This window comes from Maniola hyperantus, chromosome 18 (assembly GCF_902806685.2).
Source record: "Maniola hyperantus chromosome 18, iAphHyp1.2, whole genome shotgun sequence".
NCBI classification, from domain to species: domain Eukaryota; kingdom Metazoa; phylum Arthropoda; class Insecta; order Lepidoptera; family Nymphalidae; genus Maniola; species Maniola hyperantus.
In genome coordinates this window covers 6281965-6297931 of record NC_048553.1, presented here as the reverse complement: position 1 = coordinate 6297931, position 15967 = coordinate 6281965, and the positions used below count along the sequence as shown (strand labels likewise).

The 15967-nt window shown below is 39.0% G+C and overlaps 2 protein-coding genes across 3 annotated transcripts in view; one reads left to right on the top strand and one right to left on the bottom strand.

The window, feature by feature from the left end:
- Nucleotides 1–330: 330 nt before the first annotated feature.
- The window catches only part of tara (taranis), a 57679-nt gene continuing 42042 nt past the window's right edge, over nt 331–15967 (top strand). Inside the window, exons 1-2 of one of the 2 annotated variants that reach the window (XM_069504740.1) lie at nt 331–482; nt 9684–9903. In XM_069504740.1, coding sequence (XP_069360841.1) covers nt 9880–9903 — 24 coding nt within the window. In that variant the 5' untranslated portion in view covers nt 331–482; nt 9684–9879. Of the gene's footprint in view, nt 483–9295; nt 9904–15967 lie in introns of those variants that run through there. The other variant, XM_034978159.2, reaches the window with a different exon arrangement.
- The window catches only part of LOC117990687 (probable G-protein coupled receptor Mth-like 3), a 93048-nt gene continuing 87181 nt past the window's right edge, over nt 10101–15967 (bottom strand). Inside the window, exon 10 of the mRNA XM_069504735.1 lies at nt 10101–10119. The gene's annotated coding sequence lies outside the window, so the exon portion shown is untranslated. The remainder of the gene's footprint in view (nt 10120–15967) is intronic.

The window sequence follows — 15967 nt, the reverse complement described above, 5'->3', positions numbered from 1 at the left end:
TTTTTAGCTGCAGGTATAGAATAAAATTATAGGATTAATGAACAGAACTACAGTTGCAGTTATCCGAAGTACATAATTTATTACAGATGCTCTTCATGGCCCCTTCGTGATTAGCCTATTTCTTGAGTAGAAAGTCCCTATAGTAAAATTTCACAATAATATTAAATTAAATTAACGTCTCTTTAGATAAATAAATACGAATATGAGTCACGTATGATAACGCGGGGGACACCAGACTTTATCTCCGCAAATCATGCAAAGTTCAATCTGGGCAATTCCAAATTGCAATCGGGACAAACTCCGATTTTTTATGACCCTTCCTTATGATTTAACTTGAAATTTTTACTGGAGTGAAAGTAAGTTGTTAACGATATTTAACGTTAATGTTACGAAGTTACAGGCGCAGCTAGTTAGGGGTACGTTTACACTGAAGCAGAGCGTAGCGGAGACATCTTCAATAGACCAATATATGTATACCTACAGTAAGTTAAGTATTTTATTACTAATTACTACTAACCACTCATTTTAAATTTGTTTATACATTATGCACATTGCACAAGGTTAATAAGCTCTTTTTTTTCTTTTTCTTTTTTGATATTTTAAAGCTATCTGCAATCAGTCATTGGATGGACTTTTATCAGATTTTTATGAGTGCATTCAAGGTTGAGAGAAGGTCACTCCATCAAGAAACAGGTTAATAAGCTAGTTTTCTTTCTTTCATCTTTCAATAATCTGATTTGTCGAAAAGTTATCGCTCTGCTCTGCTATAGTGCTTTAGTAATTATTAACGCCAAAATAGCAAAAATCAAGTTGCTTCAAAAACAGGTCGGCAATCGCAGGTCCAGCGTACCTACTTGTATTAGTAGAGATCAGTGGCTCGAACCAAGCTGTACGTTAAGAAATGAACTGAAAATGAGTGAACGTGCGAAGTGTCTAGAAACTAGACATTTTGCACGTTGGCTTTTCAGAAATTTCTAACGGACGAAGCCGGCGCGAGTTAACTTGTTTATTCTTCTATCTTATTTAAAAATCAATTCTATCTGCTAAAGTTATAATTTTCTTCGTAGAAATAAACACCTGAGGAAAACGGTTGACGAACATTTACGTCATCCATCGAGTATATCTACTGTATAATAGTTAGTTATCCCTACTACCAAGTAGGTACTAACGCTACAGGTCTACTGCCAACGCTACTAACAATGCGAATTTATGTCTTATTTTCTTTATAAATAAGGTTTATTATGTACCTACATATATCATATTAAGGCTGAAGTATCGTAAGTTACGTTTTTCAGTCAGGTACTTGAATATTTTTTAAGTATTGTTTACGAGTTCGCACTCGACTAAAATCTTACAACTTAATAAAAAAACGGTCATCAGGAGCAATCAACTTTGTAATATTTCACTTCTTGCGTCCACGTTCAAGAGCGTTCAATCCGAGAGGAGACCCGCGTTTAGTAGTGAGCCGGCGATGGGTTGATCATGACTTACGAATTTGAATATTATACAGAGACTAGCTGATGCTCGCGGCTTCGCCGGCGCCGGCGTGGATATAGGTTTTTAATATCCCGTAGGAACTTTTGATTTTACAGGACAAAAATAGCCTCTCCGTAGTAGCCCGTCCCCGGGATGCAAGGTAACTCAGTACCAAATTTCGTAAAAACATTTACTTAAACGCATGATTCTTTAAAAAATCGGTTCAGAAATCTCGGAGATTTCGGTGATTTGAAAGTCGGTTTAAAAATATGCCTATGTTACTCCTTGGTTAATCTTATACTTGTCTGCAAAAGTCCTGTCAAAATAGGTTCAGCCGTTCCGAAGATAAGCCCGTTCAAACAGACAGACAGACAGGCAGACAGACAAAAATTTTAAAAACGTGTGATTCATTTATGGTGCAGTTAAATAACCATATGAGCTTAATATGAGGTATTTATTTCTAAATTACAGACAGACACTTCAATATCATTTATTAGTATTCAGTAGTATAGAATATAGATAGCTAGAAACCATGCTTTATGATCAGATGAAATAATCAGCGGCTGAAATCATTTAGGCTTTAACGAGGCCTTTACAGTATTTTCATATGGAAATGCTTTTCCAATGTACAATTTTTTTTAAAATATAAATTGTTAATCGTAATTCGTAGCTATTGATGCTATTCGTAACAGCGTAATAAATGCGTGGTGGTGGCACACGAGGTGGTGGTGCATTTTGCTTGCTTGGTGGTTGGCTTTTCCTACATGTTTAGCAGTGGGAGGGCGGGCGGTGCATATCGCATACTGCATGTTGCACCATATAGATTAATTGATCTGTTATAGCGGAAAATATCAAATTAAGCTTTTGGTTCATTGTGTACCGTAACACTTAGGCGGCCTGCACTTCATACATAAAGACATTGCCTACAGACTAAATAGTTTTTATAACCCACTAGCGACCCGCCCCGGCTTCGCATGGGTGCAACGTAGATACTAATGTGGTGTCATTGAGGTGTCATTGCCTCGGAAACTCTCAAATGAGAGGATTTTTTTCCGACCTAATTCACATTATTTCAATTTCTCTAGGGATCTCTAATTTTTTGAGAATTAAAATATGGCTATAAACCTTCCTCTTGAATCACTCTATCTATTGGTGAAAACCGCATTAAAACCCGTTGCGTAGTTTAAAAGATCTACGCGTTCATACATACATACAGACGCGGGAAGCGACTTTATTTTATACTATGTAGAGATTTATAATCCGTATTATGATTAGAGAAGGATTCTACCTTAGGATTTTACATTATATACCATCTACGTAGTGGCAAAAGTACCAAACTAACTGCAAAGTACCAAAGTAGTGGTAGTAGCGTAGTCAGCGTCATCATCATTATCAATCGATCACTAGCTCACCACAGAGCACGGCTCAACTCTCAGAATTGCAAGGGTTTTGGCCATAGTCTACCACGCTGGCCAAGTACGGATTGGCAGACTTCACACACCGTTGAGTACATTATAAAGAACTCTCAGGCATGCTGGTTTCCTCACGATGTTTTCCTTCACCGTAGCAAGTGATATTCAATTACTTAAAAGTTAAAACGCTATATGCGTAACTCCAAAAAGTTTGAGGTGCGTGCCCAGGACCGAACCCTCGACCTCCGATTAGGAGGCGGACGTCGCATCCGATCCGAATCCGAGAAAATTCAGATATATAAAACTAGAAAACTCTAATCGAATCCGGATATCGATTTTACGCTGCGACCGTTTCGACGTTGTTGCTTGCGTATTCTTGAGACTGGCATGACGCATGACGGCTCGAATTCGGATCGGACGCAGTGGGCAGGCGTTCATAGTTCATACTGATACAAGATTTACTTACTTATAGATATATTTCGGTTAGTAAATAATGCTCCGATTTAGAGATATTCTTGGACTCTAAAAATGAAATTCAGATCTAGTGCGCAACCCTTCAAAGAGGTAATATCTGTAAGTTTGTTTGTAGGGGGTACCTAATCTTTGGAACTACTAAACCGATTTTGAAAATTCCCTTCGAAAATTGCAATAAAGTAAAAAAAGTCGTCTCATCTGTGAGCTTTCGTGGGCGTGCGCTGCCTCACGAAAACAATGTTTAGTGAAATTGTTCATCTTAAACAGCTCTAAAAAAGTCCGCGATAGCATATTATATCTATCTTTTACGGTAGGCTCACAATAACCATTTTTATGATTTTCAAATGTGGTCTAAAACAAAGCTTTACTTTCGAAGATGTTTTTACTATCATAGTGTTATTAACCTTCTGAAAATAAAAAAAATTGTCATCTCAAGTATTTAATTTAGACCAAAATTGTCCTTTGTATCATTTCATTTAGAATAATATCTTAGGAGATATCACGAAATTAAAATAAATTGCGACGGCCGCGGCAGTCCGTGCATGCAGCGCGATTACGTCGCAGTACGATGATATTGGAGCTACGTACCTAAAAAGTAAAGACTTTTTGAACTCGAGGACCCAACTCCTCAGCCCTGATGGTGTAAGGAATTGCATACTTAAATTGTGGGTATACCACGGGATTTTTAAAGAATCATGCGTTTAAATGTTTTTACGACTGAGATATTTATCTTGCATCACGGGGACGGGCTACTACGGATAGGTTACTTTTTGTCCTGGTCAAATCAAAAGTTCCTACGGGATTTTTAAAAATCTAAATCCACGTGGGGATCAGCTAGTAATAAAATATAGTAGGTAGGTACCACGGCTATTTCGAATCGAGAATTTTCAGATTCGGATCGGAATTCGGATGCAATGCGCAAAAATCCTTACTACTGCTAGGTGCTTACTTATCTATTTTTATAGTAGTCTGATGGCTAGTCGTCTTTGTTTATAAGTTGAATAATGTTTCATAACAGAGTGACTGTGCAAGGCGTGGAAATTACTGGGCCCAATCAACTTCAATGAACGTTGGTGCCATCGCATTCGAGTTCGCTACAAATTCAGGAATTTATACTTTTACACAACTATATCAATGGACTAAGAGCCACCGCGGGCCAGACCTGCGTTATTTTATAAAAGCTGAAAGTTTCTCTGCGTAATATATTATCCCCAAATAGAGAGGAACGATCAGCAACTATGAAGTTTGGATCATGGTAGCTTTGGCAGATACGCTCTTGGCATACGCTCGGCGGGGCTCTTCGAATCGGCACAAAAAATAACTGTCATTTTGTATGGCAGTGGCACACCTCTTCCAGCGTACCTACTTCTCTACATAGTATAAAATAAAGTCGCTTCCCGCGTCTGTATGTATGTATGAACGCGTGGATCTTTTAAACTACGCTACGGATTTTAATCCGGTTTTCACCAATAGATAGAGTGATTCAAGAGGAAGGTTTATAGCTATAGTTTAGTTCTTCAGAAATTAGTGATCCCTAGAGAAATTGAAATAATGTGAATTAGGTCGGAAAAAATCCTATCATTTGAGAGTTTCCGAGGCAAATACACCTCAATGACACCACATTAGTATCTACATTGCACCCATGCGAAGCCGGGGAACTTGTATATATGTATAATGTATATCCATTCCAGTATTTAAAGTTTTAAAGTACTTTAAAGGCTCCCCACACATAATAACGCCGCAATGGAAGTAGGACGTATTATCGCAGCAGTGTGTAACTACATGACCATCCTAATACAAAACGTACTGAAAACAGATATCGCAATAACGCATGCGATATTATCGACCTATAATAACGCGCCTGTGTGGGGGAGCCTTAAACCTTAATTTGCTTTAAATTCTGAATTCTGAAATAGAACGTAACAAAATTTGAAAGACGTGCCCGTCTCTCATGACATTGCAGCAAACTTGACATTTCGCCTCTGCAGGCTGAACGGCTGAGATTCGGTGACGGACATACAAAGCTGCCAAAATCTGTATATAGACTGAAACCCAGTGACCGTTCTTTAAACTACGGTAAGCTGAACGAATTGTGTATTGTGTAAAAAGCTAATGTTAACAAGTCGAACCTAATTGAATTGAATTAAAAAGACGACTGCCTTGGCAAAAAAACCCGCCCAAGTGAGAGTTAGACTCGCGCACTGAGGGTTCCGTACTCAATACCAGCCTGTTTGCGTCCACTGCTGGAAATAGACCTTCCCAAGAGCGCGCCACCACTCACGATCCGCCGCCTTCCTCGTCAGTCCAGCGAGTTGGAGGTCGTCCCACATTGCGCTTGCTGATTCACGGTCTCCACTTTAGAACACGTCTGCCCCAGCGGCCATCGATTCTGCGGCAGACGTGGCCTGCCCACTGCCACTTCACTCTGGTTCTCCTGCGGATTTCCTCATTAAGGATTTTGTCTCTCATAGAGATACTCGACATAGCCCGCTCCATAGCATACTGAGCAACTTTGAAATTGTGGACAAGGCCAACGGTATCAGTGTCCATGTTTAAGCGCCATACGTCATCACTGGTAGGACACACTCATTTAAGACTTTCGCCTTTAGGCTTTGGGGTATCAACAAATTGAAGACTTGGCGCAATTTTCCAAATGCTGCCCAGCCCAGCTGTATTCTTCTGTGAGGGTTCCGTACTACAGTCGTATTTTTTCGACATTTTGCACGACAAATCAAAAACTATTAAGTACACATAAAAATAAATACAAATCTGTTTTATTATATTTATTCATGAACACATTTTTTTGTGAAGTTCACACAAATTCACACTTTTCGGATTTGTCTCTTTGTGTGCCGATAGACCTACCTATCTGCTTGATTCTAGGTCAACGGGAAGTACCTTATAGGTTTCTTGACAGATACACAGACAACAAAGTGATCCTATAAGGATTCCTTTTTTCCTTCTGAGGTACGGAACCCCATACTTAATTTCTCAAAACGCAAGTAACTCCGAAAAGTTAGAGGTGCGTGTCCGGAATCGAACCCCCGACCTCCCGAATAGGAGGCGTACGTCCTAACCACTAGGCTATCACGACTCTCACTCTAGGCTACTACTACTAAATGTATTAATAAATATAACTAAGTAAAACATTAGTGTATCACTTTTGAAAATACATACCTACCTCCCAACATGGCCTGCTTTCTCACATAGCCGCGTAAAGTGACACCAACTGAGGAGTCAGCTTTGCGTTCGACACGGTACAGTAAACCACAAACGATGCTGCATATTCGAAAAAATGTCCAAATGAAAATGTACCTTTGAGCAATCACAATAGAGGCCAGAATTCCTTGGGTTAAGTATAGTGTGTAAAAGTTATGCGTTAGCTAGTGTCAGCGCATTGCAGATCGTGCAATATACATGACTCGTCTGCACATGGATCCAGCGCGCGCGCACCTTGCGAATTTAAAAGTGCCTAGACTGTGTTTAGCGATGTCCAGCTTGTAGAAAAAGTTTTTTCTACTATAATATTATATACGAGTAGGTAACTAAATGATGCCCGACTATAATATTATAATATGGGTATAGTCCGCGACAGATTGACGTCACCCGCGCTCGCCCGCACCGGGTTAGCGCGGGGGCTGTGCGGGTGTACAGAGCGTTACATCCCGATTCCCATCTCGACATGTCGTGTTCTATAACTAAATAATGCCCGCGACTTCATCCGTGTGGATTTAGGGTTTTTTTTGGTTCCGTACCTCAAAAGGAAAAATATATATAAATATAGGATCACTTTGTTGTGTCTGTCTGTCTGTCTGTCTGTCAAGAAACCTACAGGGTACTTCCCGTTGACCTAGAATTATGAAATTTGGCAGGTAGGTACTAGGTACATCTTATAGCTGACATTTGGGGAAAAATCTGAAAACCGTGAATTATAAACTAATAATTAGTATCAAGTGGGGTCAGTAGAGTGCAGGTCATAGAGGCATAAATACACTGCTTACCCCAGTTGTAAGCTCAATGCATATTTTTCATTAAGACCTGCCAGTAAACAGGTTCCTATTTAACTAATGCCTACCCTGGCTTCAAACCCTGTGCACGCCACTGAGTGGGGTATTATATGAAAGGTCTTCACCTGTACATTCTAAAACAGATTTTTATTTATTTTTATGCATCAAAGTTTTTGAATTATCGTGCAAAATGTTGAAAAAATACGACTGTAGTACGGAACTCTCATTGCGCGAGCCTGACTCGCACTTGGCCGGTTTTTCAAATTTCGTGCCTCGTGGTTTAGATTCCTAGCATAACAATTACCTAATATAGCAATTTATAATTTCTAAATTGTGTCTGGTCTAGTCTAGTGGGTAGCCTGCGACCGTGGCTGGTTACCACTGTACTACCCGTGCGCGATAAGTTGAGACTCGCCTGGAATGAAACCCTCCGCCCGCTTGCCCTGTAACTTCCCCTCAAGCTCCCGTGTTGTACTGTAGACAACGCCATTTTTTTAACGTCTGTCTCGTACTTGCTTATGTCACGCAACGACGACGCGCTCCGATTTTTGTCTACAGTACAACCACGCGTCTGTGGCGTCACCGCCCCCGGTCTCAACTTATTGCGCACGAGTAGTACCGGTAAAGCCATGCCGTCAAGCGGTTTAGCGCTCCGGTACGATGCCGCGTAGAAACCGATCAGGGGTATGGGTTTAATAAAACTGCCATGTCCTTGCCAAGTTAGCCCACTTTCATCTTTGATTGCATTATCAGTCATCACTTACTAGCTACCAGCAGGTGAGATTGCAGTCAAGGGCTAACTTGTACAATGGAATAAATTAAAAAACAAAATTTAAACCGCTCGGCTTAAAAAGTTATTGCTTCAATACGTAGGTACCTACTCTCTGCAACGTATATAACGTATATAGTCTCTCTATATCTCTCTACCCACGAATGGATTTAGAGAAATTCCAACGAAATCTTTAAAAACCCTAACTTGACGCGGACAAAGTCGCGGGAAAAGCCCATAGTTTATGGAATAAAACTGCATGAACCAATCATAATGTGTAAAATATTTAAATGACCCATATTGGTTCATAATATTGGAAAACTTACAAAATCACCGGCTAAATAGGTTTACTTTATCCCCTGAATCAAAACCGCCTAGTCATCGCGATAAGAAACGCCGGTACAAACAGACGAAAGTATGAAATGCAATTACATTAATTTCGTATCTGTTTGGAGTTTTCATCGGAATCGGAATAGAAATTGGCGCGGATTTTTGGAAATTGGAATTTTCTTTGTTATATGAGTAGTACTTTGTAATATTATCGATCTGCGTGCGGCACATTGCTGCGGAGAGGGGCGTGTGACTCTGCGCCGCGTGAACCGCACGCGGCATGGACCGACTATTAAATGCCGTGTCAAGAATTGTTTGCGAAACTGACTACAACGCGGTAAGGGCGTCCTTGCTAGTCATGCAAGTGGCGCTCTCTCGTGAGAGATGACGGAATAGATAAATACACCAACTAAATGAAGAAATGATTATATTTATTATTCGATGTACATCGATTGTTTTGTTTTACTTTATTAAAAAATGTGTTGAACATAAACAGCAATGCAATACATCCAACTGCGAATTATAGAGCAAATTAGGAAAAGTGCGAGCACGAGTCGCAGGGCCAGGGAGCTAGTGCGGCCTCGCGGCCCTCTTTGCGGCAACACAAATCGTTGAAATCAAAACTTTCACGCTACGAACCGCTACGAAGTTTTGCTACGAACTTCCTGCTACGCCGTTGCGCCCTGCACTCGAAACTTTGTTTGGAAAGCGTTTTTATCAGTCACATTCCGAGCCGTTATCAGTGCTTGCACTGAACTTCACGTCTTTATGTCTGCGTCTTAACGTACGCAGTTCTCTGCGCTGTTTTGTTATCGCATTCGCGAATAAATACCTCGGTCACATATCAATCTTTATCAGATATTGCCAGCTTATATCTATCGAGATCTTTATTTTTATTAATCGACTAAATAGGGAACTAAGTATGACTTGATAATGGAAATTATTTTCCTAGGAAGAACCAACCAACTATCTAACATCTAACACCTACTGGGTCCTACCTACCTATGTACATTTTACTATATTACACGACACTATTAGTAACTTGGTAAATAACGGTATAGTAGGATTTCACAACGCTTTAACGCGATTAAACTCAAAGCGTAATCAGCGAGACCTTCAAATACTCAGAAGGTATTTCTAGCAGGTAACTGGTAAGAGGTAGAACCCAGTACTGGGTACGGCTGTACAGCGGTGGTTTTGTTGTTCGAGTTGCAGGTGGGCCGAGAGCTGCCGACGCGCGTCGAACGAGGAAAGTCGTAACCGCCCGCGAGCGCTCGCCGTCGTCGCCTCAGTCTGCGCTCGGCCTCCGCACACAACGCCAGTGAGTGACGCCAGTGCGAGTGACTTTGAGTTTTGACAGTTGTTATCGTGATCGTGTCATGTTTTCATATTGGAACTATGGTGTATCCCCATGAAAATGTGGAGTGATTTCCAGGTAAGACTACTCAGATTCACCTCTTTAACCATATTAACAATTTGAGTGTTAATTTTGTCAAGTTTTTATTCAACTTCAACTTAGTTTCCAACTTCGTTATGTTGAGTAACATTTCGGTGTTTCTGTTATAGAATGGGTTGAATTGTATTTAACTCTAATATCTTAGTTTTGAAAGCCTTGTTTGGTTGAATTTCGGAATAAAATTTAATTTCACAACTTTCCGTTAAAATCTTTGAAATTCCGCATTTCGCAATCGTGGCTCGTTTTTAAATGCCGCAATGCAAATTTGTGGCATTTTATTTTAATTTAATTTTACAAAATTAAAAATTGACATTTGCTTTGAAGATAAGTTTATTTTAGTTTTAATATTTCTTTCTACCCACATCATTTCAAATGCACTCTAAAAGTTAATTTAGTTTTAGTTTCCTGTAAAACTTTCAAACTTTTTTGTACGTAATCTGGCTATTCAGACCATAATAAATAGTTTCTACCATTTTCGTGATATAATCGCTAGAAACTTGATTTGTCAATGTAGGTTTTTCAAATACATACCACATACCAAGTACATACCAAGTTAATACTTTATGCTTTTCAATTTAATTAAGTTTTATGTGGAATCTAAAATATAATGAGCAAGAGTTTTTTAAAGCTATATTTTCCGTGCCATTAGATGTAGTCACAGGATGTAGTGTTAAAATTGTGAAACGCGAAAAATGTTGTTTTGTTTCAAGGAGCGCGCCTTTTTCGAATCTGACATCTCGGTGCGTTTCCAGCGACCTGTCAAACGTCATGTGATAAATAGAAGGGCGCACTCTGTGGAGTATTAAATCAAATCGCCGTATTCTGATAACTGCGCCGGGCTCGAGGCGAACGAGAACTCGTCACAGAAATACGTGCTCGTTGCCGTCTCGCTCTATCGCATGGGGGCGTCTCGCTCTAGCGACGGGTGTTTTTGTGGCAGAGCGGGTTTTTTGTCGACGGGCGCGAGGCTGCCGGCGCCGCTCGCTCGCTCGACTCCACATTAATTATCGCCGAGTTGGCTCGCCAGTTGCCAGCGCGAACGCACTTTACTTTCTATAACGCTTTATTATGGATTCTTGCTTATTTTTCGGCAAGTCTTACCGTAGAACAATAATACTTGCGCAGCTTTTTTTAATTTTTATTCTAAATGGTTTTTTTTTCATTTTGCAGACACTTAACAATAAGACTAAATTGACACTAGAATAATACGGAAGAATGTCTTACGGACTGTTGGATGTTTTTAATACTAGTTATGAGTCGTTGGGTTTTCCTATGAGCGAGTCGAGGGGCGAATTGCCATAGCAACAGCCTAGGGGCCCCGCCCAGAGCCTACCTTTTACTTGAAGGCATCTACTTATATTATTTCAACTCGGTTTTCATTACTAAAACTTTAATAGCTAGGTATTTCCTCAATCCTCATACATAATATCAGCAAATAATGAGTTACCACTATCAGAGATAGGCTGATAAAATTTGCCTACCTACCATTTGCGAAATCTGTTGTTTTTATAAGAATCGATATTTAATGGAGTTTTTCGATAAAGCAGTTCAACGTCTTCCCTTGAAAACGCGGAATTGAGAATGGTTCTAGGAAAACTTCCATTTATATCTTGCGGTCTTTATTTAAAAAAAAATTACCTAACTTCGCAAATTTGAATTCCGAACTTTTTTACAAAGTAGATAGGTACATTATTTTTGTAGTCCTACATTGAAGATTTTACAAATACATACCTACCTAGTACCTACCTACCTACTACATAATGCCCGTAACTTCGTCTGCGTAGCTTAAGGTTTCCATAATCCCGTGAGAATTATTGAATTTCCGAAATAAAATGTAGCCTGTGTGCGTCCCCGGAATACAAGCTATCTCTGCACCAAATTTAGTTAAAATCGGTTACACTGTACACATATGGGCCGTGAAAAGCTAGCAGACAGACAGACATACTTTCACATTTATATTTATTAGTAAAATTAGTAGGTACCTATTATGGATAAAAATGTTTTTGCTCGTTCTATTTTCGTGTTTTATCATCTTAGCCTTGACATTTAGGCTACACAAGGTGCATGTTTTCAAGACTGACATAACATGATAGGCCATATTATAAATTATAATCAACTTACCACTTAGGCGGGCCAACCCGTCGATAAAAACTAGTAAAGTAAGAACTTTATAAAAACTTAAAAGTTTCTAAACTATTAAAAAAATCTATCACTGACCACTGTTGTTGATCGAAGACCTTCTATTTATAATGAAGTGACCGCTTTTCGTGTTCTGGCGTGCCGTTGCTTTGAGCATAGAGCCTCTTTCCATCACGTAAAAAATGAATAGGACGTAGACTTCATAATTAAATTAGGGAAATTATAAAGGCTGTTTTACTCCGGAGGAACAACATGCGACAACAACAACTTTAAAAAAACAATTGTGTTGCTTGTGGCAGTCTATTTTATGCCAAGACATTATAAAACTGGTAATTAGAATATAGTAAGACAGTCTGCCGACGATTCTTGTTGCATTTTAAATTATTGTAGTAGGTATGCAGCTCTCGACATCCCCATAATATATATTATTATGTCGCATAGTATTGCTATGCAGTTTTGTTGTTGCTTATCGGCTTACCTCCACTACTTTTTCCGATCATGAACAACAATCCCTTACTTTCGTGTATTAATTTTTCATGGAAAATAGCCTTTAGATATCCTTAAAAGTGGGCATAGATTTAAACATCCACAACGTCAAAGCTTTCTTAGGCAGTAATAACTTGTAGATTCTTGGTTTACATTACCTACGAAGTAAACCTCTGTGCAAAATTTCAGCTTTCTAGGTCCGAGGGTTTTGGGCTGGGCGTTGATGAGTCAATCAGTGAGTGAGTCAGGTCTTTTCTTTTTTTTGTACAAAGATGAATGTATCCGAATTGTTGAAATAAAAACTCTATATACTTATAATAACTAAAATCCTCGGATGGATTCCTCCATATTCGTAGAGATATCCAAAGGTTTTGGACTGGGTGTAGATGAGCCAGTCAATGAGTGAGTCAGGTCTATTCTTTTCGTTGTATGAAGACGAAGGTAAAACTGTAATCCAAAATGTTAAAACAAAAATGCTCTTTTACCTAAGATCCTCGGATGGTTTCCTTCATAGTCGCATATGATATCTTCATCATTCGCGAGATATTTACGAAAGTCTGACTTCTCAAATCTCTCCGCTTTAATATGTAGCAAGATGTACATGCAATGTAAATAAACCCCCACCTCTGCTCTGTTAGTAAAAAGTTGTAGCCTAAAAACTTTTAGGAACAAACTACTTCCATTTAGGCCTAGTGCGTGGAGGTGGTTGGGTGGGAAAGGGTGGGTGCACTCAGGAATGCGACTTGTTGCAGTCACGTGCATCCGCTGTCAGACGTCACACGTTAACGGCTTACATTAAAGCCTTTGACTATTTGCCTTTGTTGCGTTTGACGTAAAGGTCAAACTAAAAAGTAACTTTGATTTTAGGAACACCCTCAATTATTGAAATTATTGATCAAATAGGTAGGTATATCTATTAATAACTTGATGCTGCTGGAAAATGAACTGATCCTTGTGGTTTAGCAATGTATTTATTAGTACTGAAGATATAGAGTGTATGTAGTCAAAAAGACGATAAATTCGTAGCTACATAATAACTTGGAGTAACTTAACAATTTAAATCAGTTCAAAAAAAGACGAGTTTGTTTTATTACAACGCAGCGAGAAATGTAGAAAAATAATGTGAAGAGGTAATCTCGTTGCCGACGGATAATAAACACACGCAGCATTTCGCGCATCTCGTCACCATTTTTATTACACATCACGCCCGTTAACAATCAACCACGTGGGGCAAGTAAACATATAAACAAATGAATGAATTTGCCGGAACGCATCCGACGTCATCGACGAAGACACGCATAATAATCGCTTATGCAAACGAGCCTTATTATGTAAAACATTATGAATCGTGCCGACATGTTTTGACATAAACATTTACGACCAATTATGAGCCTATTGTGTGACTCAATGAACTTGAAAGACATTACAATAATATAGGGCATCGACACCGGCTTATGAATGGACATAAAGAAACACCTGTTTAGAAAAAAATACGAAGCTTAGCCGTTGTCAGGTGTACCGAATTGAATACGGACGATCATAATATTTTTATTACCGTTGTATTGAGTTACACAGTTAAGATTCTTTCCTTTCTTCGCCGCATATCGCATTGTGGCATTCTGGTATATCACGGATTCACATGTGGCGCCAGCAAATTATTACATGTTTTATTATCTTCGCAAGTTTTTTATCCTCTTACATTATAAGAAGCGCAATTAGTATAAAACTTGATTCTTTTCTATTTTCGTCGCATATAGAGTCATGGCAATTATGACTTATCACGGATTCACTTGTGGTGCCAACAATTTATTTTACGACAAATTATTTTGGGACTTTTTGTCTTTTTGCATTGTACAAATCTTAATCACGAAATGAATTTAGACATGACATGATAGTCTAAGAAAATCATTCGATGCCACAATGCGGCAAAATATGATTTCTTTATCGTGGCATCGTCGCGCGTCGTGTTTAAAATAAATGATATCATGAAATGTATTATTTGCAAGGAATTAATATGGGATAAGGGATAAGTAATAGATGGATGGGATACAATATGTGAAATAAACAATAAATAACACAAGTGTCGCATACCTGCCTATTCAATCAGAAAATCCTGACATACCTACCTACCTACAGAAATGTTATGGAGCATTTACTTACCTATAACTGCCTATAATTAATACAGCATTCCTATAAGTCGTACAAATCACAACCTTTAATAATAATCTAGTACAATTTTATACCCACCACCCAAAAAAAAAGAATAAAATAGGTACATACGTACCTATTGCACTAAAATCAAAATATGAAACCAGAATCAAACTACCTGATTCATGCGATTATTCTATCTGATTTAATATTTACGAAATCTGTCTAGAAAAAACCCGGCCAATTGCGAGTTAGGCTCGCGCAGCGAGGATTCCGTACTACCAGTCGTATTTTTTCGACATTTTGCTCGATAATTCAAAAACTATGATACATAAAAATGAATAAAAATTTGTTTTAAAATGTACAGATGAAAACCTTTCATATGATACCCCACTTGATATAATTATCTTACTTCTAAAATTGAAAATACTAATTATTACTTCACGACCACAATTTAATTGTTTTGGTGTGATTTAACCACAAATTCACGGTTTTCAGATTTTTCCCCGAATGTCTGCTATAAGACCTACCTACCTACCAAATTTCATGATTCTAGGTCAACGGGAAGTACCCTGTAGGTTTCTTGACGGACCGACAGACAGACAACAAAGTGATATAAGGGTTCCGTTTTTACTTTTGAGGTACGGAACCCTAAAAATCATGTCTGCAAAAAGGTGGGACTCCGCGAGCGAGACTTGCGAAGTGTGTGAAACATTGCGAATTCCTAGCTATACCAAAGTAAGGCAAGTGACGAATGTCGAGCAGTGAGCACGGAGCAACAAGCAAACGTACAGAACAAGTACACCGTCATTATCTCGACTCTCGAGTCATGAATGAAACGAAACGTAAATTGAAATGTATCGCGTGCTATAATCCGCACATTAATCTCACTCAAATGCCGATATCGTTGCGTAACATTGAACACAAACGGCTCAAGTTCATTGATCCACTTAATGTCCGCTAAATGTGTCGTTGTTGTCGAATGTCAAAACAATGTTACATAATTAACGCGTTTACATGCCATCTGGGCACGTTCGTTCCGGCGCCGCGCCTGCCCGCTTCCGAGGCGCCGCGGCTGATCACCACTGATACGTCACCATGTTTATTTATGAGCTTATGATTATAAAATGACGTTTTAGCCCATTCCGATATCGTTGACCGCTTGCCGTATAATAATAGCATTCATTCATAAGTGATTTATAGTAACTACCTACCAAATAGATTTGTAGTGGCATTAATAAAGCCATTATCGCATAATGATTATACCTAG